Here is a 26,942-nt window from a genome sequence, read left to right on the forward strand (position 1 = left end):
GAAGAAGGCTCATACGTACCTAAATCCAAAAGCCAAGTAATTTGATTCGAGTATTAAATGTAAATCACATGGTTATGGGTAGGAGCAGTTATATCAAGTCCTTTGAACTTTTCAAGCACAAATACCATATTTAATTAACTGTAAGCCAACTATCCCTTACCATTCATTTGCACGATTTGGAGAATGTTGTAAATATAGTCACATGAGGAAGCCAATGCACCAAATTCATCCCAGAGTACCATATTCCAGGATTTACCAACCTGATACCGAGGAGATCAGGTCAGTTTTTACTGGTGGGGAGCTGACTAAGTGCCTCATATGTCAGAGCAAGGAGTCAGCTGAATGCTTACATCAAATACATTTACAAGCTAAGTCATGGCCTTACTTTGGCACACCTATAACTTTCTGAATGGACAAATTTAATGTTATTTACCTGATATGTATTCATAAAAAAACAAAAAGAGGGGGATCACCACATTCAATAGCATCACCCAGCAAATTTGGATGGGGATTATAAGATTATGATTAGTGGCCTTGTTTCCAAATATCCAAATTTCCTCCATAGAATTAAAATGTTTTCCCAAAAAATTACTATTCAAATCAACTTTTTATAAGCATTTTTCAATTAATCCATAGAATTAAGAAATAAAATTTCTCCATCACAATGCCTTCATGGTCAAACATCCTCAAACTGGTCACTTTCACCATCAATTAGCAATAGGATTACTTACCCCACATCCATAGAGACTAGTAGGCTCTAAAAGTAAAATATTTCAATGTAACGATGAAAGAAACCACATTCTTAAAACCTGTGTTATAAAAAATATTCCTATTGTAGCAGAACCAACACCCAACAAGCTGTAAGTTATGGCTAAACAATTTTTAAAACACAGTGAGAAATGGAATCATTCTGAAGAAGGATTAGAGTGACGCTGAATTTACATTAATTGAACATGTATTAGGAAAATTACACACTGAGCGTAAACAAAGAGCAGAGTAACTTCCACATTGAAGATAATTGTGATGTAAAGGAAAAAAAGGATGAAGGTAGAAAAGTAACATATATGAAGAAGCACTGACTTCATTAGGCCCATTTCTCCAAGATCAAAGCCAGTTTACAATACCTCTAATAGGGTAGTGCATATTGTTAGGTGTTGTAAAATGATCAAACTACAAGGGCAAACTACTGTCTTGTAATTCCGAGAAAATTCTCTGATTCTGCATTAAGTGGAATCAAAGGATTGCAATACTATTAACATTGCAATTTACTATGAGTGAATTCAGTTTAGGATAATACCAGATTTTACTTCAAATAACTAAAAATATTATTGATACCTTACATAAATATAATCTCCAACTAATAAATAACTTACTTTCACAGTAGAAACCAGGTTTATTGGTTAAGGGTTTAGAGCACCAATCACATGCATGGGCTGAACCATAGCACACCGAAATCCACTGATGAGTTGCTTTCTTAACTTTATCCTGAAATAGCATTTAAGCATAAATAATTAACTCTTACCATACAGAATGGGAAATGTCACATTAAAAAGAACTTTTTCAGACTTTTAAATAGGCTCACACACAAGAAGATGGATACACATCCCTAACACTAGAATCACCAAAGAATCAAATTGACAGTTTTTAAATTTGATTGGTCCACATATTTTCTAGTTATACACACTGACATTAGACTACAATTATTATTTCACACTCATCTTCAATATTTTGGCCAAAAAATACTTTCACCTCCGTTTTCCAAGATTTCTCACTTACAGGGTTCGTCCGGAAAATAAGTGTAATGAGCTCAGGAAAAAACATTTATTGCACTTTTACACATCTTAAGCTAATATTCCTCAAAATAGGACCCTTGTGAGTCAATACACTTGTTCCAGCGGCGTTCCCATTCCTGGAACGCTCCCGCGAAGGCATCATCGGGAGCCTCTCGAAGACTCGTCGTCGACCTCTTCTCTGCCCTCCACGAACATCTTGTACCACCGAAAGATCATGTTTCTGGACATGGCTGACTCCCCGTAAGCCTGGTTAATCATACCGACAGTTTCGGTAGACGATTTCCCAAGCTTTACCGCAAATTTGATGGAATAACGCTGCTCCAAAAACTTCGGCATCGCGTTCCGTGACGTGGGTCGAGCGTGGAGGTTCGCGTTAACAGAGCTCCTCACTACACCACAGCTCAGAGCCGACTGCCTTTTTCAGCGTCGCTTGCCAACATACCCCCCTCCAATCGCAGCCCGTCAGAGCGGTGCTGGGCGCGCCGCTCCAGGCGGGCCCAGCCCAGGAGTCAGTACACTTATTTTCCGGACGAACCCTGTACTACTTAGTATGGTGGAAGCTATCCCTTGGATAGCTCCAACTCCTCCAATGAAAATTAATAAATCTGCTGGCATTGTTGTCTGATAATAATTATGAACCATTTATTTCTCATGATTTAGCATTTTCTACTGCTATTTTGATACATTTTCCTTTCCAGAATACCAAATAAAATGAGACTATAGAATTTTAATGGCATGGTGTATCTCACTGTTCAATTTGACTACAATCTTATGACTACAAACATTATGATATGGTATTTTTTAAGTCACAAGCTATGTGTTTCATGATTTTAAATATCTACTACTTTAGAGCTCTGCTGAACGCCACAGAGAAGGAGAGGTAGAACTGCAGATGATTTCGTCAATATGAATTTAAATGGAAGTAAAAGGAATGACCATTGAAGTTCAGCACCTTCAAGGTTTTCTCATTATTGGTTTTACTGTGGTAATGATTAAGGTGATTTATTGTGCTTGGCTACAGTTTTCCATTTAATGTTCAATAATTTAGATGGCTCCAAGATGAGAGCTGCCCTAACCAGTAACATTGTAGTACATTCATGGAATTTTGCCAAGCCAATCTGGCATGAGCCATCTTTAATATAGGTGCAAGTGATGCTACATACAACATTAATTGTTCTAACTCTATTCTTGCCAAGTAATTACCAACAAAGCAATAGCCCTTGAAGATTAATAAGTTACAAAAACAGGGAATAGGGCAGTCATGCAATTTATTATATGCAAGGTACTTTCATACTTAGCATTTCAATAAAAAATCCTCCTGATCATTTTCCAACCAATTATTATTCATCAAGTTGTCATTGAGCTGGATTAACATGATTATGACTGATCTATCTTTCAAACATAATTTCTATGGTGCTATTATATGAGATAATCATAAAAGGATACTGGTGCTTAATGTGAAGGGTACACTTGAAGAACTCATAAGGCTAATTCAGAACATTTTCCCAATTGAGGGACAGAGTTCATCAGAAGGTCTCACAATTGAGAATATCAATTCTTTTCCCAGAAAATTCCTTGAAATAGATTCTGGCAGTTTGATGAAAAATATAACATGCTCAATTTAAAAAAGAAAAAAAATTACAAGTGAGATTTGAAGCATTATTAAAAACTGCTTCATGAGCTACTAATCTACGCAGAGCTAATCGAGTAGCCTCAAGCGTGATGTGGTGGAAGTTGAACAGAATGAATTGATAAAATTTTGATCCCTTTCCACTTGATAAAATTTTATTCACGACTGGGTTTTGATGTATTACATCATCATCAGGTATCAAAATGAAGTCAGGTGCCGTCTTATATACACATATTTCCAGGAGGGGAGAGGACATGGCAGGAAACAAGGGGGGGAGGGAGAGAGAGGGGGTAAATGGGGGGGGAGACAAGGGAGAAGTTTACAAAGGATAGCGGAAAAACAGCATTTTGACCTTCGAAGGTCGACCACATTAATGATCGCCAAACACTTACTCGAGACCAACCATACCTGTGACTTCAAATTAAAAGTGCTACATGTGTCAAATAAATGCAAAAAATTAGATGCATTGGAACAATTGGAAATTGTCAAATTAAGAAAGAGGAAAACCGCCTCCTCAATAAGATGCAGTTCACTTCCTCCTTCCCTCCTTTCCATCAACTTTCGTTGGTAAACATTGACCACACGTGACACACAACCATCCCCATCCTCCAAATACCTTCGAGGGTCGAAACACTGTTTTTCCGCTATCCTTTGTAAACGTCTCCCTTGTCTTCCCCCCTTTTTCCCCATCTCTCTCCCTCCCCCCCTCGTTTCCTACCACATCCTCTCCCCTCCTTCCGGAATCTTAAATGTACATAAGATGGCACACAACTGTTATCTAATGATGATCTAATACATCAAAACCCAGTCGTAAAATAAAATTTTAAGAAGTGAAAAATTGCAATTATCAGTTATTCATTACTCAGAGCTACTATTGTTTTCTACATTACGTAAGCAATAAACCAGTCAAATTCAGAATTTAATTTTTGTGAATTCCTGATTTTACTCTATTACAAATGGCTTCGTTTTGCTCAGAGGGTTTAATACATTACTTCAGATTCTTTTCCATCTCTGCACAAAAAGAAAACTTCTCTGAAGGTAATTTCTCATGAAGCTCACAAAATATATTTGAAAAATGATACTGATACCACAGCAAGAGTAATTCAAAACTATACACTTATTCCTATTAAGGGTAGCATTTATATGATATTATAACCCTCTTGATGTACCATCCATGAAAGTTCACACATTGTACTCAATGGTCACAGGTTTGAAATTTCATGGCTACATTCTCAAGTTTATTAAAGAGTTGATCATCACATAGGCTGACAGTCAGCCTCTGGCCTTCCAACTTAGAATAAAAGATGAAATATCTATGCCTTAGAGAAAATGTTGAATTGCCAGATCAAATTAAATAGGTAAAATATACGTCTGCACAAGCTGAAAGATTTATTTTTTAAGCAAGCAATTTTGGGAGGAATTAATATTTATACTTCAAGTTTACAATGGATATATATTTTCAGATACATTCGAGTCAGAGCTCTACGTCTAAATGAAAAATAGGAAATAACTTTTCCAGAAAATTTGCACACTATCAGGGCCCTATGTAGATATTTCATTAATGGGTGATTGTGAAACATTAAATTTATCACTAAGAGTACAAAAGCCTCTAGGATACATTTGGGTCAAATAAAAGAAGAGAGTGACCAGACATCAGAATCATTAGGCTTAAAAAAATAATAAAAATAACAATTTTTACAAGCAAGTGCTAAGAAAAACAGCTTTAGTAGAAGAAATTATATCTTTAGGGGTTTCAAAAATTACTATCGATATTTCTTCACTAGTCTAAAAACCTAAACCTAATGCAGGTTATTCTGTAGAGATAAAAAAACAACCTTTGTGAAAGAAAATAGATTTCCAACATTACTGTCCAGATGTAAAACCTTTCTTCATGTGCTGAAGTGTCAACATTATGGCTGTAGTAATGCTATGGGCACAATAACTCATTCAAACTTCAACGATTCAACAAGCCTAAGACTTAAAGACTTCATATCAGCACAGTTGAAAATCAATGTCATAACAACAGAAAACCTGCAGGGAAAATAGTTCCCGTAGCTCACACTTAATTAGTACTCAACACTAAAACATAGGCTATTCATAAATGTTTTGCAAAATGTCAATAGTGAAATTATGCCTCATACTTGCCTTTTTTTTCCTGAAGAATATACTCCCCCTCTTTCTTCTTTTCTCTTCATGATTGTCATAGACAGTGCTGCTGGGGAAAAATGAAACATATATAGTTCACCAGATTAGAGCATTCATCAGTGGAAAAAAATGGTGAGTGCCAAATTTGCAATATTGATAACTGCCACAGTGACTTACGAGTGAAATAAAAACAACTACTAAAACGGAAGTTCATGCAGGATCGAGCAAGACATATTAATAAGGTTTTATGAAGCTTGATCTAATCTCCTACAACCACTTCCCAATTATCAGACTAAAAACATCTACTACTTACTGTGAGAAAAAGTCATCAACAATAAGGCCACTGTTTTGTGGATCGATTAAGTGTTTGCCAGAAACAAGTAATGCAGCTAACACCTCCTCTTCAGTTTCACTCTCTGTGCCGCTGGGTCGTTGGCTTCTAATAGGAAGTCATGAATAAAACTCAGAAAAGAACAACAATCCCATAATGGGGAAAATAAAATATCAGAAAATAACAAAAAGGTGGACTGACGTACAGAGCAACCCTTCCCTTGAGCAAATAAATGTGACCTTTTCAAAGAAATAAGGAATGCTATGTGAACAATCTGATTCCCAAGAAAAATACAAAATCTGAGACATGACTTACTCTCGCTCATCAATGAGTTTCTGTAATGTGCTGTGAAGGGGCTCAGTGGCTTCCACAACACTGTAATAGAAGGGTGCACAAGATGCAAAACAAAACATCAGCAGAGGCATGCTTGTTCAGTGAACATGCATTTAAACATTGGACAAGTGACATGCAAAATGCACACTCAAAACAACAGATAATACTTAATTTTAAAAATGGGTAACTGAAATGATGCCTTTAACGCAGAAGAAAACTATCTCATTAAGTGAATTAGTTTTAATAAACATGACAATTTGATTAAAAGGTAAGATCATCTGAAAACTGAGAAACAATTAAATGCTTAAATGAAAGGAGCATTATATTTCAGTACATTCTCCTGGTTTCAAGACTAAAATAAAACGATTATCAAATGGAAAATGTCATCACTTAAAAAATGCAAAATTGTTCAGAAAATACATAAATTTTCAAACTTTTTAAGAAAGTTAATATCATTGACAAAGCATGCTTTCAAGGAGCACTTTGTTTAAGTTCTGAAGCATCTTAACTGCTAAAATTTATCTCCCAAAAATTTTTTTTATTTTACTTAGTTGTAATCGTCACGACAAAGAAATGAACTATCGCGGTGGCATCATAACAAAGTGGATGGCATCATAACAAAGTGGATGGCATTAGTTTCATGCATAAAAAGTCATAGACATTATATAGCAACAACATAAAGTTCAATATGAATTAAATGTGAACAAAAGTTGAAAGTGCAGTTGAACTCACATGGTCCACAGTCCATTGGACATGACCAGTGTCAACATACCATTGTGCTGTGAGAAGATGTGCCTTAACATCACCTGAATTCCATCAATTTTACACTTAAGTGAACATAACAAAAAGCCAAAAATAAATCAGGTGATTTTAGGGGAATTCATGATACAGTATATGGGCTGAGAGAAAACAATCCTTTAGTCAATAGCCTCCTCATCCTTATTTGATTTCAAATATTTTTTTATGATGCCCCTAATTCATTATTGAATATTTTATTGTTACGGCCAAAAAATACTGAAATGACTTAAGTGAACTACTCAAGTCAGAAATTTAAAAATTCAAAATATCACACCGTACTGATATGCATTCACAGACATCACTTGTCATAAATTACCATTTTCGGTATCTCAAATTTTGAGGTTTAAGTTAAAGTCTTTCACCATTGGAAGCTTGATTTGCTCAGGGACTACTCAAGGAGTCTATCAGCAACCAAGTACTGGGCAGTCATTCACTTAAAAATTTGATGACAATGCCATCACAAATAGTTCTTGAAAATGCAAACTATTTTACTCCCTTAAATTTTGGGCAAGACTGATTGAACTCGTATGAGTTTCAGGTAAAGCCAATTACCAAAATATTATAATACTGATCAACACATTAGATGATAATGAACAACAGTTACATGCACCCACTAAACACTGTAATCAAATTCCATGGGGAAAAAGCTCAGTTTCAATTAATATCACCAACTACATATTCCAATGTTTTCAAGGATATTTTGAAACCCTCACAAAGATGAACTAGACACCTTGAGCAGGGTGAACACACTTATTTATAGTACCATCTATACAAAGATAAATTATCCACTGTTTTGAAAGTTCACCAGCCTTCTATGTGCTCAAATATTGTACATCCTGACTACTATGCTACAAATCCCAAAAACCTCATCAGTCTAACAATTATCAGCCTTTTAAGGCATTATGTAACTAAAATATTTTCTATATTTCATTGATTGATCACTTGATCTATGGCATTCACAGAGCTGAGCAAAACAAAATACTAGATGACAAACTCCTGGACTGAACGACTTCAACTGCACTTTCAATTGAGAGTTAACAAATAAAAGCCACAATTTTCCATAACAAAGGGATAACGAAAACGTTAAGGAATGGCCCTTAAACTTCAGACACAGTTCACAACACATATTTCTGCATTGGACAAGTCATAGAAATATTAGAGAACTTATTTACTTATTTCAAAGTCATGGATACAGAGAGACTTTCTCATGACTACAAAATTGATTATGCACACAACGTGCCACTAATTAAAATATAAATATAAGCTATTTAATGCTGTCACTGATATTTTTTTAGCCTAGAATATTCTGCCTTTTCTACAAACTTTCAGTTATTTATAAAATTCACCAAAGTTTGCAAAATCTACATCGACACTTATTTCATTAGTCTTGTTGAATATACATTGTTAATTCAAAATTATAGATCACACAATTATAACAATTTATCGTACTATACCTCACATCTCCTTCACCTATGCACTATCTAACCCTTCCAAAATTTGTAATTGTCGCTTCAATGGCTCAAGAATTTAACAGCAGGATTATTTCTGCTTGACCTCTTAGCTTCAAGATATTTACAAGTATAGCCATTGAACTAACTTTTTATTGACACAAATTTGAGTATTATGGCAATAAAAAAATAATTAAAATCACAAAGCATTATTTAAGAAAAAGTTAGTGCAAGTGAGACTAGAATAATTCAAATTAATAATTTTAGAATCTAATTAGAAGCTCTGAAATTCATGCATACTGAAGTGCTTAAACTTACGTTGGAACATTTGATATAACCCCATCAGGCGTTGAATCATTAGCAATATCCCTCACAGCAAGAATTGATGGAGTTGACACAGATTTTTGGAGAGGAAGGCGGGCAGGAAGAAGTCTTAAGCTCTCTGATTCACGTTTAGCCACTATTTTATTGAAATCATTCTGAAAATAATAAAAATTCATGTCACTATCAATTTACAGCATTATATTAATTATTAATAGATATATATTTCAAGATTTAAAATAAATGTATCAAAATTCACTCTCAAAAAGTTAAGGCGAATTAATAAAATTGGTTTACAAATATGAAACCGATAAAAAATTGTTCCATCATTTTATTATTATGACATTTGCATATATTTAAAAACATTTCACATAATAAAAGGCTCAGTTATCACTCAATTCCTACATCTCTATTTAGAATAATGTGTTTCTTCCAACTTAAAGTACACACCTAGTTAGGAGATAATGAGCACAACAATCAGAGAACTTGATGAATAAGATAGCAATTAGCTAATACACTCAACTTAATGCACATTCCTAATATATATGTATTCACATAGGGATAAAACTACCATTTTTACATTGAGCTCATAAGCACATGGTTCATACCTGACACTTCCAGCAAAAGTTTATAACATTAAAACTTGCACTTTTGAGAAAATGTTCTCATTAATTACATTGTTGTTCAGGTTTGATTTATTACATATATTCAACATTACACATAAAACATTATCTGCAGGATATTACGAGATGCTAAATGAGCATCTACTATTATTTCCCAGTTTGACAATTATGCTTCATCCTGATTTGCAAATAATTTTTTTGTGTGTTCACCAATATCATCATAAAAACTCAAACTTGAATTTCTGTCCCCAATACCATACAAATTTGCCATTAAACATCCTCAACACCTCTTTAACATTCCACGACCCTATCCTAATAAGCTGGGATTCACTTCTACGCCTTCTTTTTCATTGCTGCCATTTCAGTTGATCAAAGTACCATATGATGGCACATTCAGACACTCCTCCATTGCTGGACATGACACCAAACCCAGTGGGTCAGAATAATTGTTGATTTGTCATTGCCCACATTATCATCACTGAAGAAATAAATGACGAGGTTTACCAACGCCTTCCTCAACAGTATTGAATAAATGAAAAACTGCAATAGCCATAAACAGTTTACCTTTCAAAACCAAGTACAAATGAGATTAGTAGGCTAACGCCACAAGTCAAAGGATAAAGGGTAAAAAACCTCTTCAGCTTACTGAAGGTGAATTGTTATGACAACACAAGTTGAGGTGAGAACGGGTAAAGGCATCCGAAGAATATATATAGGGTGAAATGTCGGGGGGGGGGGGGGACGGGAGCCAAAAGACTGAACTGGCAGTTGAGGAGTTAAAGAAGATTGGGTTTGTTATGAATGGGAGAGGGTGCTACAAGATTGAGAAAATGACCGTTGGTAAAGAGGGGGGGAGAAGTGAAGGGGAAGCTTAGCAAAAATGGAAATACGCATACTCGTATTGACCTTTCTCAACCCTTTCTTTTTTTAACCCTTTACCCCATCCTTTGACTTGTGGCATTAGCCAACTAATCTCATTTGTACTTGGTTTTGAAAGGTTAACTGTTTACGGCTATTGCAATTTTTCATTTATTCAATACTACTAGCCATAAGAGCTCAATTCAATCAATATTCCTCAACAGTCGTTAAAACACAACGCCAACATGTAAATGGTAGCCCCATTGAGATTGGATGTCTTTTCAAGAGGATATGGAACATATGCTGTGTAGAGTACACTTCCTTTCACTCCTACCTTTCAATCTATCTGACATGGGGGATCCTACCACGAGCAAATATCATTGCCCCATAATTTAATCTCTGGGGGCCATCCGAGCAAGCAATCCCTTTTACTATATCATGATCATGGCACATCAGAAGGGATTGGAATCATTTTTAGTGCCATAAACTATACAATAAATCATTTTACAAAGAACATGATTTTCATTTATTCCACCTTAATGCAAATGGGGATACATTTTACTTTAAATGCATCTTCAAAATATGATTATTTCAATTCACCTGAAGGTCTGCTTCATTGAGTGAGTGCGTGGAGGCTCCTCCACTATTCCAGGTCGCACAGCTCACGGGACTTGTGGTTCCACTGTAGCGACGAGACTTTGCTGCTGCTGTTGCAGCTGCAGCCGCCGCTGCTGCTGCTGCTACAGCAGACACTGCACTGGTGGTGCCCGGAGGCATTTTTGAGGGATCAGAACGAACTGGCATTCCATGACTATCATCAGTCTGATCCTGATATGTGTCATCATTGTCAGACTCAAGGCTGCTAAGACTAAGACTACTTCAAATTGCATGAAAGAGAGAAATAAAGTTTAATATTAGTCTAACACTCTCACAATTTTTTTTTTTAACCCTTCCTTAAAAGATTACATAATATTTTCACAGATGAGGAAATTAATCTTTAATTTGTTTGGAAAATTATGCCTGTTCCATCTAAAAACTATTACGAGGTATTCAGCTGTAATACCTTCTCTGTTGGTCAGAGCTTTTCTTATCCCTATTATTCTTTTCTCCCAGAGCTGTCCAGCTTCTCCGCCTCTTCGTGTCCACTTCAATACTGCTCCTTGACATCAACCAATCTTTATTTGAAGATCCTGAAAGATATCCATATTCTTTAAACATCATCTAGACAAAAAAATTACATCTACATCCATAGTTTCATATCTCATAACGCTCACCTTTTGTTTTACTTTCCAATCTTTGAGAGGCTTGTAGTCCAATGAGTGGTCTAAGAGGACCTTGAGTCGGTGATGAATTTGCTGATGCAAGGTCAGTGTCAGACCCTAGATCATTATTCAGTGAGGGACATGATGAGCTGAGACGAGAATACTGATTTAACCTTAGTATCTGTGGAAATATGAAGATGGAATGGAAATTAATGTCATGAGAAACTCAAAGTCAACCATACAGTAAGTGCTTTTGGCATCACTAACTGATTCACATGGGAAGGTCATAGCCATGAGTAGCATTGACTCTTACCTTTCTCGTGCAACTGTTAACTTTACAGGATAAATACTTAAATTACAAGATGGCAAGCAAACATGCACTTCTTTTGTTGATGCAGGAAATATAACCTTGAGAAAGGTTAAAAGATAACCTTTCTCAAGGTTATTTTTCCTGCATGCAATTTAGCAGCAAGGAGAATACTGCTTCCAAGAAAAAATTTGACCTTGGGATTCCAATAGAAATACATATTCTGGGTCACCCGGAACAAGTTTTGACCATTTCCTGAATTATGTCTGAGTGTATGTACAAGCTGTTCCATTAGCACAATAACTCTAATACTTTTTCCCTATTTAACAAGACATTTTATATTCAGTATATTTTTTAGAAAAGAGGAACTGATTAGATTTCAGATAAGAGTCAATCCATGAGTTGTGTTATATTGGCCTTTTGTTCAACCTGTGAGAATGGCCCCAGCCCAAAATACCATCTAAAAAGATTATGAGATTTAAAAGTATCTATTATTGAAACTGATGCAGATTTCCATGAAGCATAATTTTAATTTTGTCATTAAAATATGAAAAGCTGCAATGATCAGGAGAAATAATTTCGTCCAATTTTGTGTTTAGATTTACATTTCCACATTAAAATAAATGCTGGCAAGAAGAATAATCCAAAAATCTGTTTCAATGTCCGTCTCTAAAATGAATGGCCATCATTAGCGGACAGATATGTTCAACAAATACTTGTATACGTTTGGTGCTAAATGCCAGTTTTTATGAAAATGTCAAACTATGGATGGGATCGGAGTGGCTGAAATATTATGAGCCTATGTTCACAATTGGCTCATTTGGGTTCATTAGTTTTGCAAGTTGTTCGCCTATAAATAAGTTTTCCCAATTATTATTATTATTTTTCTTATGATAGCAAACGTAATTAGTAGGTATTTATGTGCTAAAAATAAGATTGAAAACAGAAGCATAGTATATCTACCATTTTCCACCCAGCATCTAAAATTTATCATTATTAAAAATCAGGGATTTAAATGATACTTCTTCCACTATCTGCTTCAATTTTATCTATGCAACCAATAAAATCTCACGTATCTATTATCAATAGTAACCTGTAAAATTACATGAATATTTCAAATAAAAATCAAAAGAAAGTCAACTCACCTGTTGATTTAATGCTTGGGCGGAGAGTTCTCGCATTTGTTGGATGCTTTCATGGATGTCATGCAGTTGTTGCAGACTGTCCTCTGTAAAAGAAATGAAACATCACAGTTTTGGAAACACATTAGTTTCAATTTATTGTATAAAATCACCAAATTCATTTATTAATACAACAAAAGCTTTGCTTTAATAGGCTATAAATTTTTCTAAAGCCTTCAATGAGAACAAAACTAGTGCAAAAAAACTTGTGGAAGACTATTCAATGGGGTGTGGACTTTGATGAAAGGTGTGTTGGTGGTTAAGGAATGAATTATTGATATGGTGAAGCAGCCATCAAATTTCTTATTGTATATTTGGGTGTGGGTAGGGATAGGGAGATAAAGAGGGCTTAGGAGTAAGTATGCTGCCTATATTTGGTGGACGTCTGTAGTATTTGAAGGGTGTTTATATTTAAGTTCAGAGATGACTATTTGATTTTAATATGTCAGAGTTTATCTCAATAGTTTCAGCCTCAACTTTGTGGAAGTTCATTTTAATAAATGAAAAAGAAACACTTTGTTCCAATCCACCACTTAATTAATAAAGTGGTGGATTGGAACAAAGTGTTTCTTTTTCATTTATTATGTCAGAGTTTCTTTCACTTATCCTTTGGATGCCTGGAAAGAACGTGGTGTGCAGATTATGGCTGTTATCTATGATCTCCTTGTTCCATAGAGAGAACTTGGCGGTTGTTACCAAACTTCATTTTCTGATTAGTGGCTCTAAGAAATATCTTTAAGTGGGGGAATTCTTTAATTTGTTTGGGTAGTTCATTATTCTGGGTTTAGTACCTCACCTTTCAGCACACACAGTGGCCATTCTCTCCTAGACCTAGAAGTCAGTGAACAATTGAAATTTTGAAGGTTTGTTTTGTTTTTTCCATTAACGGTTGAGTCTCTCCTTCATCAATTCGCAAGGCTATTTGCAAAATTCTGAACAGCTGCTTCAATTAACTCAACACACAAATAAGTAGAAGCAGAAAAGAAGAAAAAAACTCCTTGACCGGGCCTTGAACCAGGGACCTTCAACTTGCACAGCTGATGCTCTAGGAATTAAGCTAACGAGACAACATAATTACCACTGAAATCTGCAGGAGGGTTTATGAAACCAAGCACCTTGATTCTTTGCTAAGAGGTGATACTCGGGAGCTTTTGCTCTCAGAGCGGATGGGGTAAAGATTTCTAAGCATCAGCAATGTCAAACACAATGAATAGCTGTGTTAATTGCTAAGAAAGTCTCTGCTATGAAAAGAATGACCACCAACCCCTCTGTGGTATTGCCCAGGAAACTCTCTACGTGACACATGAGGTTGCCTCCTAGTGAGATTTCCATTGAATAATACTAGGTGCTTCATACACCATACGATACATAAACTGTGCATAGGTTTCTCTACCATCAAATGCATCCAAAATAAAGTACATGTGGCGGTTTAAGTTCAAAGAGGCCCAGACTAAACAGCTATGTGCCAACATGAAATGTCATTCCTCAATAATTTGAAAATGATAACAAATTCCTAAAAAGGTGCTTAAAATTGACAAGGGGTGCTTCCAACAAATATACCCATAAATACTTACAAAAAAAGCAAAATGTCTAGAAATAAGGCTAAGTGGAGATCACAGAGGATTTTTAGGAACCCTTTTGTCAGCACAATAGATTTTGACAATTTTGAAATAATCTTAACTTCAATGATTACTGTAAATGACTGTGATGGAAGTAATTGGATTTAGTCTGATGAGAAAGAATTTTATTCAATACGGATTCAGGATATACAAATAACAAAACCCTGTACCCAAGAAGATCAAGCAAGTAAGCAGAATGACAGGAAAGAGCATGAACTAATCAGGAAATACCTGAATGTACAGTGACGATACATAAACTGTGCACAAGTGGACTTGGCAATGAGCAACCTTAAGGATGATGGATGATGAGTTGGACATGATAAATTTCAAATGAAACCTAACTGAGAACCCAACAAACTCATAGAAATTAACACGATAATTCTGACAGCTGAAAGTCCATCCAAAGAAGCAATCAGCAGTAAGCATAACTTAATATTGATTAGGTCAACTTAACATCAAAAGCTTAAAAAACAATGGAAACCCATGGCAAAATAGGAATGCTAAAGATAATTGAGACAAGGATGGATGACATTTTATCGTACGCGAAAGAAAGATGTGGAAAAATGGAGCAATAAAACAATCGATAAAAGATAGATATTGGAGTAACAAGGAAGAAGGAACAGTTAGATATGAAAAGGGAAGGGTTATGCAGGTTAGATGAGAAGAGGGAATAATCACAAATGGAGTTGTTGGCCACCTGAGAAACATACGCTATTTATCAGAGATGTAGTGCTGGCCTGCATGGAATGGAAAAAAGGTTCATATATTCAAGAGCTTAGGAAGAGAAAAAAATCTACAAGAGAATTCGGCATGAAATTATGAGGAAGATATGAAAGGATCGAGAATAAAACCCCAGATGAAGAAGAGTACTATAAAAAGGAAGTAAAAGCCAAAACAACTGGTGCAATCATAAGACACCACTTCAAAGAACACAAACCAATGGTTAATACCATTCCAGATGGCAATAGAACTTTCACTCGAGACGAGGAAAATCAAAGCAAAGATTATTTATTGCATTATTTAGATTATCTTTTTTATGAAAGGCAGCTACATGAATAAATAGCCAAAAAATTGATATAGAAGGAAGAAGATAAAAAAAGAGACCATAAACAACTTTAGGTTGAAATCTAGGAGACAAAAGACAGGAAACTAGTCAGCAATTACGAGGTTTTCCAAGGATAAATATTAATTTTTAGGTTTTTATGGAACCATTTTCACTACCTCACATATTCAATAAAATCCAACAAATGCAGCCAAATTTGCATGATAAAATATTTTAGCATTTTCCCCTGTAGCGCAGAAATACATGGATGGACAACTTGCAAAAATAGTTTTCAAAATTTGACAGCTCACCTAAATGAAATCCTACTTATGGTATAGAGATTCCCTTCATTTTGGGAGTCCTAATTGACATTTTTGATTTTTTTCAGCTAGATGTTGACCATGTCACTAACCATGCCATGACTTCTTTTTGCATTTTTTACTGCTGGCATTCAGATAATGAAAAGTCGTAAAAATATAATAACACGTGAGAAAATCAGTAGGCATCTAGTATTAGTTAAAACATTATTTCTACTCTGGGTCAGCTACTATTACTATTTATCATGGAATTCTCCCCAATAAAAGTAAATGCTTAAAGACCACTACTCCTTTATGTTCAGTGGTCGCTAGGCAGTTGTTTTTGCATAGAGTGATACGGGAAAATGGGAGATTTGGTTAAGTGGGAAATTTCACAAACACATATTATTTATATTGTTTTCCTATGTCCTATATTGTTTTCCATGACATTACCTCAACATGCGTATTTATAGCATTATTTGTCTTAAAATATTTGGTCTGAGGCTTTTGAAATGTGAATGTGGAGAAGGATGGAAAAGGTGGAGTGGACTGAAAGGAAATCAAACAAAGAAGTACTAAGTTTGATGGAGGATGAGATAGGATTATTGGAAGAAATAAAAAAGAGGCAGGAAAGTTAGATACAGTGGCTGTACCGCAAAGTGCACAGGGTTCACATGGCAACTGCTAGAGTGAGAAGTGCTTCCAGTACTTAAAATTGCATCATTTAGGGTACAAAAAGTGTGTGTCGTCTGTTCTTCTCCACTTTCAATGCAAAGCACTGATTGCAAGTCACTGCCAATTAAATGAGTCATTTAGCGATTTTGTTATTGTTGCGAAAAATGTGTATCCTGGGGTGCAACAGTCCAATCAAGGTTGACCATCATGACATTGGACCCAAGAAACCTCAGCCTTTGATCAGCCAATTTTTCTATTGGTCAATAGGACCCCTAAGTAATGCTCTTTGCGGCCTTGAAATCATGGCATTGACATTGTCAAAAATTTATACATCTACAGTGAGATTATGTTCTGAGGTAACAGAGTTTTTAACTTTGTTGTGCAACCAGTTAGATATAAAAATTAGGAGACCATAGAACTGGAATGTACCCATAAAACTGCAGATATTGAGCCAGTATTTATCTTCGCAGTATTTATGAAGTAGTTTCCGGGACATTTTGAATAGTTGTTTACCATTTAAGGCAGGTTTTGGATGGGCACAGATTAACTACTGTTACATTTCTAAGTTCACCAAAAAAGAGAGAGTGAAGCATCTTACATTATAATAAACCTTTCTTCAACTCTTCATACTTTCTAACCGCCCTCCCTGACCACCCAACCTCCCTCCTCCACACAACATCCCTATTCTTTCCCATCCCCTTCCTCGCCCGCATAATGAACTTCTGTCTACCACAGTCTTCAATATTTTATTAGCAATCAAAATGTTGGCATCTCCTTTTCTTGCCTCCTTTGGATTACTCCCAACAACCTTCTCTCTTCCCCTCCCATGCCTAGTACATCTTCATTTGTTTCCTTTTCTGTATATTTTACTTTTTTTGTCCTCCAAATCCACAATTGAAAAGCCTCCATGCACACTTTACATAGAAGAGTACTCGTTAAATGTGATAAAAAAGGTCAAAGAGAAAAGTTATCTTTTGCTGATTAGGTCTTGTTTAGAAAATTCTGCAAAGATCCTCATGAAGTTGGATTAATAGCCAAATTGGATCGCATTCAGTGTATCGGATCTAGATTTGTGTAATGTTGTTATAATAAACTTAGAAGCACATCCAAAAGATTAAAGCAGCTAAGCTGTGAATCACTCAAGGAGTGAAGGTTAAATTAGAGATTAAATATCTTGCATGAATGGGAAGGATGCCTCTTAGGCAGTGATGTTGAAAATATATTAATACTTCCATCGTAGTATGGTAAGAGAGACTATGTCAGTAAAGTTAGAGAAATCAAGAGTAGAACGGATAGACTTAAGATGTCACTTTTTCCACGAATGATAATGGAACAGAATACCATTGTCTGACCACGGTAGGGCCATATTTGGGTCAAAATTCATCCGATATATATTTATCTACTGCCATACACCCTAGCGGTGGCTTGCAGGGTAATAAAATAAATCATCTTGTCTCAATGACCAAGTTTTTATGGCGTACAAAACTGCATTCCAAATCCAAATATTTTTGCTAATCTTTCCTGACATCCTTACTCAATGTAGCTGCCATATGAGGGTGGCCCCAGAAGTACCTGACCCAACAGAGAAAACACAAAAATTTTGAAAAAAAATGTATTTTTCAACATCATTTCCTTTCAGCTCTATACACTTTTCCCAGAGATGTTCAATTCGTTCGATACCCTTTTTATAATAAGAACTGTCTTGCTCCTATAAATAGCCAATAACTGCCGACATCACTTCTTCACGGTTGGTAAATCTTTGACCACCAAGGCATTTTTTCAAGGCAAGTTTGCGAACAGAAAATAATCCGAAGAGGCTAAACCTGGCGAATAGGGTGCATGAGGTAGCAATTCAAACTTTAATTTATGATTTTTGGCCATTGCAATAACGGATTTGTGAGCTGGTGCAATGTCTTGATGAAAGAACACTTCTTAGCCAAATACGATCGCTTTTGCTTGATTTAGTTTTTAGTTTTTCCTTTTTCAAGATAGCCAATAAAAATTATACCACGTGCATCCCAAAAAACTGACGCCATGACCTTGCCTGCCGATGAAACGGTCATAGCCTTCTTTGGAGCCGGTTCTCCCCCTTGAATCTATTGTTTTGATTGTTCTTTTATCTTGGGTGTGAAGCAATGGACCCATGTTTCATCCATGGTTATGAAATGGTGCAAAAATTTTGCTTTGTTGCCGTGAAAATTTACTAAACACTCAATTGAAATATTTTCACAACACTGGTTTTGCTCGAGTGTGAGCAAACCAGGCACTCATCTTGCGCACAGCTTTCTCATGCCCAAATTTTCAGTTCATATGCAATGTACCACACTTTTTGAAATGCCTATTATGTCTGCTAGCTCACCCACTTTCAGGCTACGATCATTCAGTATCACTTTGTGGATTTTCTTCACTGTTTCTGGAGTCGTCACCTCATTTGGTCAACCAATACGATGCTCGACTTGACAGCTCGTATGGCCACGTTTAAACTCTTCTACTCCATATTTTATTGTTGTAAACGAAGAAGGAGACTCAACTAGAGTAGAACCCAGATTATTTTTTGTATTGGTTGGGCTGAGGCCTTTCAAATAAAAGTATTGTATCACATAACCATGACCAATTTTCTCCATTTTCACAATTTCACTGAAAACATTCACTATTGATGGCTGCCAAACAATTACTGAACAACGTGGCATTTTAAAACTTCAAGCATATGCTTTCTCCAATACTGACAATAATTTTTTTTTCCTACAGCTGAAGGATAACATTTTGTTCTCTAGGTGAGATTATAAGTCTTGACTGGATGATGGTAGCCTAGTGGATAGTGCATTTGGCTACTGACCAGAGGGCTCAGGATCAAATTTCTGCATTTCCAGGTTTGCCTTATCAGCACAGGGGAATTTACTGGTCCCTTTATCCTGAATGCATTTGTGAATTTCACACAGAAATCAGGTTAGTATATGGTGGACTATCCCCTCACCTAGCAAACTAAAGAGCTTAGGGTTGCTTACTAAGGATGGGTATGACCTCTGTATTAGAATCAAGTTGCCCGAACAAAGAGCAGATAAATAAAAGTGTTTTTGTAGTTCCTTCCGTCTATCAACCACTTCAAGCTTTTGATCGCTAGTAACAAATTAATGGCAATAGTTTTCCATATATATATATCGTAATCTACTGAACTTCAGAGTGGTTCCTGGGAAACCATAGGCACCACAGGAAAAGGATCTGACCCCTCTACCCTGATGTGTGAATTAAGCACACTGTTGAGCTTAATAATGGGTGAACTCCACCAAAACCTACCAAACCAAATTTTCGGTTGATTATTGTGTTTCTGGTTTTTCACATAAATTGGTCGATGAAAAGCATTTATATAGTAATATTCTTTTCATTATAGGTACTATAATTAAATATGAATAAAATCATAAAAATTTAATATTAACAAGAGCAACATCTAGTCAACCCTTGTGTTCATAACCAGGTGGTTACCTGGTTATGGTCGTAAAAATTAATTTTTAATTAGTAGTAATTAATTTTTACGGCCATTTGAGTTTTCTTTCCCCATTCTTATTTAATTGAGAGGCCGTAGAGCTCACTATTTCTTGCTGTACCAATAATTGTTGACTTCCACAAAAACAATATTTGGAAACAAGTATTGAAGTGAAACAATTATTAATACATATATTTCCACCACTTCATCAATGAAATGCAAGTTCTCTTACTATTCTTTCTCCTTTTTTCTCTAGAGTTGTTTGGTTTGCCAGTGTACATAATTCTTTGCAAATGATATGCATTGTCACGTCGCAAAACCACCAAATTTTGTAAACATATTTGGCTGGTTTTGATATTGAACGAGGGCAGGCTGAAAAGTAATGCACACATGCTCATAGAGCGTGAACAAAAACAAATAGCAAGATCAGGCAAAAAGTACATCGAAGTATAATTCTTAAGTTTCAAAATTATAAATTTATTTTTCAAAATAGTCACTGTTAAGGTTAACACATCTCTCCAAATGAGTAACAAGTTTTTTCATTCCATCACTGAAAAACTCCCGACTTTTCTCAAATCCAGGACTTGGCAGCTGCCTTCACCTCATCGACCAAGGTGCAATGATTACCCTTGAGGTGTCTCTTGAGTTGAGGACATATATAAAAATCACAAGGTGCAAGATCGGGGGTATAAGGAGGGTGTGGAATTGGTTCAAATTTCAGGTTTTGCAGAGCCTCTTCAGTGGCGCGTGAGGTTTGTGGATGCGCGTTGTCATGTTGTAAGATTATTGGCGCCAGGCTGTATTTACATAACAAACTCGACATCGGAGGTATTTTAGAGTCTGTATATACTGAGAAGAATTTACCAATGCCCCTTGTTCCAGATAATCAGTCACATAAACTCGGTGAGCATTCCAAAACACAGTCAAAAGAAGTTTCATCAACAAATATGGCTTTTCCAGGCTCGCAACGACGAAATTTTACTACCCATCGGTTTGCAGTAGACCTATCAACGGCATCGTCACCACACACAGCCTTTAAACAATGATGAATCTCATCAGGAGTCAATTTTTTAGTAGCTAAAAATTTGATAACAGCATGCTGTTTGACTTGCGTTGACATAGCACTGGAACACGGCTCCATACTTCCGCCTATCGAAATACACTGGATGAATGAAACTACCTCAAACCTCCAAATACATGTTGAAGGGGAATGTTACTTCCACATGCCACTAGGAGTGCTCCTGAGGGTCATTTTGTTTGTGGTCTACAAGCATGTGTGCATTAGCTTACGGCCTACCCTCATGCATTGCTTCTATCTTGAAAAGCCTTAATAAGGATAGAACTACCCTTTCTTTAGTTTGAGCTGAACAATTATATACTATATTAAAATACATGTGGTATACAGTTTTTATGTTCATGCATCAAAGCACACACCATGGAAAAAATGTAAGCCATGAATATATTAAAAAAATCACACAGATGGCAGTCGGGTTGAGAACATAATAGATTATCACTGAATGGTTTCAAAACAGAGGGGATACCGTATTTTCCCATCGATAACGCACGCGTTATCTATACAAAAATGTTCAGAAGATCGAAAAAATGACGATGCGCGTTATGTAATGAAAATTGAAAAAATCCAAACATAGACGTATTTTTACACACTATATATAATTTTTACGCGAATATATATATACGTACGTATATAAAATTCGCGGCATCTATACACGTTCAAGATAACTATGAAGCCCTGGGCGCGCGGTATCTATACAAATTCATAATAACTACGAAGTTCTGGATGCGCGTTATCGATGGGAAAATACGGTAATTTTAATTATGTGTTGTGACTGATTTTACTGTTAGGGGTCATATCGAGCTTAAAGTAGTTTTGCATAAATTAATACATCAGCTTAATTACCCTAAGCAAAATATGAATGAATTGAAAATATGGGAACAAATCAGTGCCATCAAGGGTTAGACATTTCCAGCCAACTTAACTAAAGCACATACATTCTCTCCCATATGAGAATTTATTACAAAAAAATTAAATGATATTGATAAAATATTTTGCTCAAAAGATGCTTAAGCAAAAATGATTCTACCCCATGAACAACTGACACTGTAGAGCCACAATACATTGGATAATCATGTCAAAAATACATATTTACTATCCCAGTGGGTAATTACGCAATAATCTTACTCAGTGGCGGATTCTAAGCTATAGTTCTTGAAGTTGAAAGAACTGCATAGGCCCCACTTTATTTAATATTATTAAGATTAAAGGTTCAACCTGTTCCCTCAAAAAATTGGAACTGGCAAAGGTGAGAAGCGACAAATTTGAACGAATTGAACATTCATTCACGACAAGACTTCCGTCAGATCATGTTAAGTTACTGATTTAGAACCCCGTTTTATAACCGTGCTCCGTCAGTGACTCTAAGTTCGGCCCCCAAATGCCTATCTGACAGACTTTCACTGGCGAGGCTTAAAATAAATCTGCACAAATATAAATTAAGGAGTTCGGCACATAAAAAAAGCGCAACCCTAACATACAAGAAACAGAAATACCCGAGATTTTAAGGATGTCCACATAACGTGTTTTAGTTAGCGTGAAACTCGGTAAAAGAAATCCTATCACTAGTAAAGCGTCACACCTCTATAAAACGCAAACCTCACGAGTACACGCAAAATGCTAAGTGCAGAGGAGTGATAATCCCAAATACGGAGGTGTCGCACCACTACGCGCTCCACTTTTAACTCGTCGGGAAGACCTTGAACTAAACCTGTACGCAATTGGGTGCATGGACTGGATCAGGCGTAACCATAATCCAAGCGATACATCCCAAATTTACACAATCTGATATATATATTGCGACCTGATTATGTTCGCTAACTATTTTAAATGCTGGGTTTACGCGTGATTGATAACATTTGGCTATCAATGAGTATTCCACAAAATTAACTTCCAATACCGGTATTAGAAATATATTTTCGATGTTTTCCGTACATTTAAGGATAACAGACAAACGCAATAAAAACCGCAGTTAATGAATCTTGCAATTCTGAAAACACAACGTAATTCCGAAATTAATATTCGAGGAATAATAAATTGACGCAATTTCCATCCGGAGCCACTTCCTGATTACATTTCCTAATCCAGTTGTGCGTACGCATGCACACTTACTTGGTAAAAAATCCTTCTTCACTTTATTTTGCATTATAAATTATCCTGAGCTATAAGATTTATTTTAAAGTTGCCACTTGCCATTCAAATGAGAAGAGTACGTGCCTCTTTTTATCATCCACATAAGATTACCCTTTATTGTTTCGGGGACCAATTTGGAGGGCTTTTATGTGTTTCAGTATATGACTCTACGGATATGACACGAGGGATTTGATAGTATTTATCACTTCATGGTAAGAAATGCATAGCGTGCTACATGGCATCACACAAATATCAACATTAAATTTAAAGTATATTGGTATTAACAACGGTGATTATTATCTATAATGTATATATCTAGCATTAGGACACACGATTGAAGCAAATAGAAGTAACAAATGAAAGGACAATATTAAAAATAATCCGATTCCACACTTGAAAACAGCCTAAAGCCGTTTCTGTGCAGTGACATTACACGAGACCTGAGAGCGAGATAACACGCCCGCATTCCCTAATGAAAGTTGAGGATCACGTTCAAGGTTCTCGGTATCCATATATACGGAGTCATAAACGGTATCAATATACCAAGGAATTTTCTTGACGCTCATAAAACTACGGACGTCGAAAGAAGCACAATGGGCATCCACCTGGTAACATCGTTAACTATGTTACACGATTAATCAAAAAATATACTTTCACAGAGACGAAAATGTGCAACGAACTGACTACATGTGAATTTGTTCATTAAAATGGTTAACTACCAATATAATACGTTCTTTGAATTATTATTCCCTAGAAATCCCTAAAGTAACCCGATAAATATCTCTCCCATAGTTTAATATCAGTTTTAAACGCCAAAGAAATTGATCCGACTGGTCCGACTTGAGAGTGAACTATGAAATAAAATTCACGAATAACCGAAGATGTTTGGTCAAGCTCTCTGAATTTTCAGTTAAAAATGATATCGCACTATAGTAACTGTAGCTGCTGCAAGCCTATTAGATGTTATTACTTTAAAAGGTGGACGACGATTTGAACAAGGACAGCATTTGTTGAAGCACAATTCTTACATTTACATTCGTAAGCTTTTACTTCCATTCATATAAGAAAAAAATTGCATAAGATCCGTTAATACGTACACATGATACTTAGTCGATAGGGCGAAGAGAATTTCCATTGACTCTCATACAGCTGCCGTTGCAAAATTCACCCTGTGACTACGAAAGTAGTAATATTAGTTTTGGTTGCAGTTAACAAACTTTCCTCTTTTGCTAAGGAATATTACGAGCAGCTTATATTACTGGATTATTTTGTTATTTTGGTTAGTTAACACTAATTAAAAATGAATTAGTCTTCATTCATACCTTTCTCAACAACTAGAACCCATATCTTATTTGGTCGATCGAAATGACGAAGCACTTGATACTTAAGGTGGCATTCACGGATTCGTATTACAACGATGTCTGGAATTAATTAACTCACCATTCTCATTGCTCCGTCAAATAAACAAAAATATAACGTAGTGATAATTTCGCCTTGGGCTTGCAACGCTTGTAATTATTTTGAAGACAGAAATTTAATCAAGTTTAATAAGTCGGTGTAGTTCAATCACACAGACCCTTGTAAAGACAAAAATACTCTCTACATCAACCACGTCTACTTTTCACAATGTTTCGTTCAGAATATACTTAATCACATTAAACACTGTCTTGTGTGGTAATTGTTTAGAGAAACGGGTCTCTGCCATGAGGTATGGATATCATCGGAAATCATTAACACGCATTATGTTGCTATCAAACAATTAACATATAATGTACACACACCGCCTTTCTATTTGCATTATTCTAGTCGCGCTAATGAAACGGGTTTAACTTTTAAAATCATCACCACATTTGCCAGAAATACAGTTTGCGTCTTAAGCAATATTATTTTTCCTTTTTATTTACCCCGTTTCCTAACCGACTATTCTAATAAAATACAAAAATAATTATAAAAGCTTTGTAAAATGTATAAAATTCATTTACTTTTCAAATAATTCTCATACTGTAAATACCGACCAAATACAGTTAATTAATTGGCCAGGATTAACATTCACCACGGGTGACTGTCCTCTAATACGCTTCATAACTTAAAGGACTATTAAAACTCCAGTATTTTTCCGTGACATTACGGTAGTCAGTAAACTAACGTCAAAAGTTTATAATTACATAAAACTTTTACATAATAATGAAGCCGGTGATGATTTTACAGCTAACAGTAATCGCTGAAATTCACTTTTAACAGCAATGTTGTACAGCGCTAATATTTAGAACGGGATAAAAGCTATAACTAAAATTATCGAAGTACCTGAAATCATTCCGGCAGACGCATCGCTTTTCCCTGTAATATAATATCAACTGCTTGTCATTTCTTAAATTAGTTACATTATGGAATATAACATCATCATTAAAAGTGTTTAGAGGCTTAATTAGGCAACTGCTTTCCCTATCAATCATATAATGTAAATATATTACCAAAACCGCAAGATAACATTTCATTTTTGGAATATTTCTCATGAAATTTGCACACTGAAACATTAAGAGAAGAAATGCTATTCACGCAAAATATTGTGCGAGAGAAAAGGTGGATCGCAGTTAAATCAATGATCCAGTGAAAGCTTTAATGGTTACAATCAATTCATACTAAAATTTTAAATATGACTTACTAGCTACCAGTTGCTACCATAGAAAATGGTATCATTCTTTTCATGCGAGACAAAATAAGAGTTTTTCTTTCCGAGGAAACAATAAATACCCACTCCAAAATAGTCCAGCAAAAATTCCATGAATACAAGCTCGGGCATTGTGGTCAAAAGATTTTACGTTTATAAATGCCACCAAAGAGAATAAGTGAAAATGGAACAGGAACTAACGGACGATCGGCTCATTCCACAAGATTGCAAGCAAAGCCGAACAACTGTATTCCAGTCGATCCAAGCCTCAAATAAAATTGAAAATCAAACGCCCATTGCATAAATGCAGGGCACCGTGATGTTCTAGTGTTCACGTAGCTCCAATTCCAACTCGCCGCAATATTCCAGCCAAGCAGGTTTCAGACGTCACCGACTCCATGTAAACATCGCGATCGGGTTGGTAAATAAATAAAACACGCCCTCCTGAGTGAAGGGAAATTACTTGCACAATGGGGAGCAACTCACCTAATATGGGGTAATGCTTGGAGCCGGGTGAGTGTGGAGTGACGCTGATGGTGGGAACCAGAGGCCCGCCACCACAACCACCAGCGATCTTGTGCTGTGGTGCCGCCATGGTGTTGGTGCTGGCGGCGTGTGGGGCGGGTGTTATCGATGCCTGTGACTGACCCAGCTCTCCCCCGGGCCCCCCGCCCGACGACAAGAGGATGTCAGCGGAGGAATCGGTGGCGGAAGACGCCAAGTAATCCGTAATCACGTCTTCGTCGCTCTCCTCTGCCGCGCTGTTCGAGAACTCATCTGGAACGAGGAGAGGAAACGGGCGGGAGACGGACGGTGAAACGCGCGATCAATGGCTTGCCCAAACAGATCGAACGCACGCACACACACACACACACTTCCACAAACACAAGTGCGGGCGCAGGGGGGGAAGCAAGGGGGGGTCCGAG

The 26,942-nt window shown here is 36.2% G+C and overlaps 1 protein-coding gene across 4 annotated transcripts in view; it reads right to left on the minus strand.

The window, feature by feature from the left end:
• The window catches only part of cyst (rho guanine nucleotide exchange factor 18 cysts), a 96,644-nt gene that overhangs the window by 51,329 nt on the left and 18,373 nt on the right, over positions 1-26,942 (minus strand). For all 4 annotated transcript variants that reach the window (XM_071588403.1, XM_071588395.1, XM_071588387.1 and 1 more), the window contains 10 exons: positions 26,503-26,793; positions 12,995-13,077; positions 11,555-11,723; positions 11,344-11,470; positions 10,881-11,157; positions 8,797-8,957; positions 6,215-6,274; positions 5,882-6,007; positions 5,569-5,638; positions 1,374-1,485 (listed from right to left, as the gene is read on the minus strand). In XM_071588403.1, the coding sequence (XP_071444504.1) occupies positions 1,374-1,485; positions 5,569-5,638; positions 5,882-6,007; positions 6,215-6,274; positions 8,797-8,957; positions 10,881-11,157; positions 11,344-11,470; positions 11,555-11,723; positions 12,995-13,077; positions 26,503-26,793 (1,476 nt within the window). The remainder of the gene's footprint in view (positions 1-1,373; positions 1,486-5,568; positions 5,639-5,881; positions 6,008-6,214; positions 6,275-8,796; positions 8,958-10,880; positions 11,158-11,343; positions 11,471-11,554; positions 11,724-12,994; positions 13,078-26,502; positions 26,794-26,942) is intronic.

This window comes from Hetaerina americana, unplaced genomic scaffold (genome assembly GCF_022747635.1).
Source record: "Hetaerina americana unplaced genomic scaffold, ioHetAmer1.1.p SCAF_1, whole genome shotgun sequence".
Taxonomy (NCBI): Eukaryota; Metazoa; Arthropoda; class Insecta; order Odonata; family Calopterygidae; genus Hetaerina; species Hetaerina americana.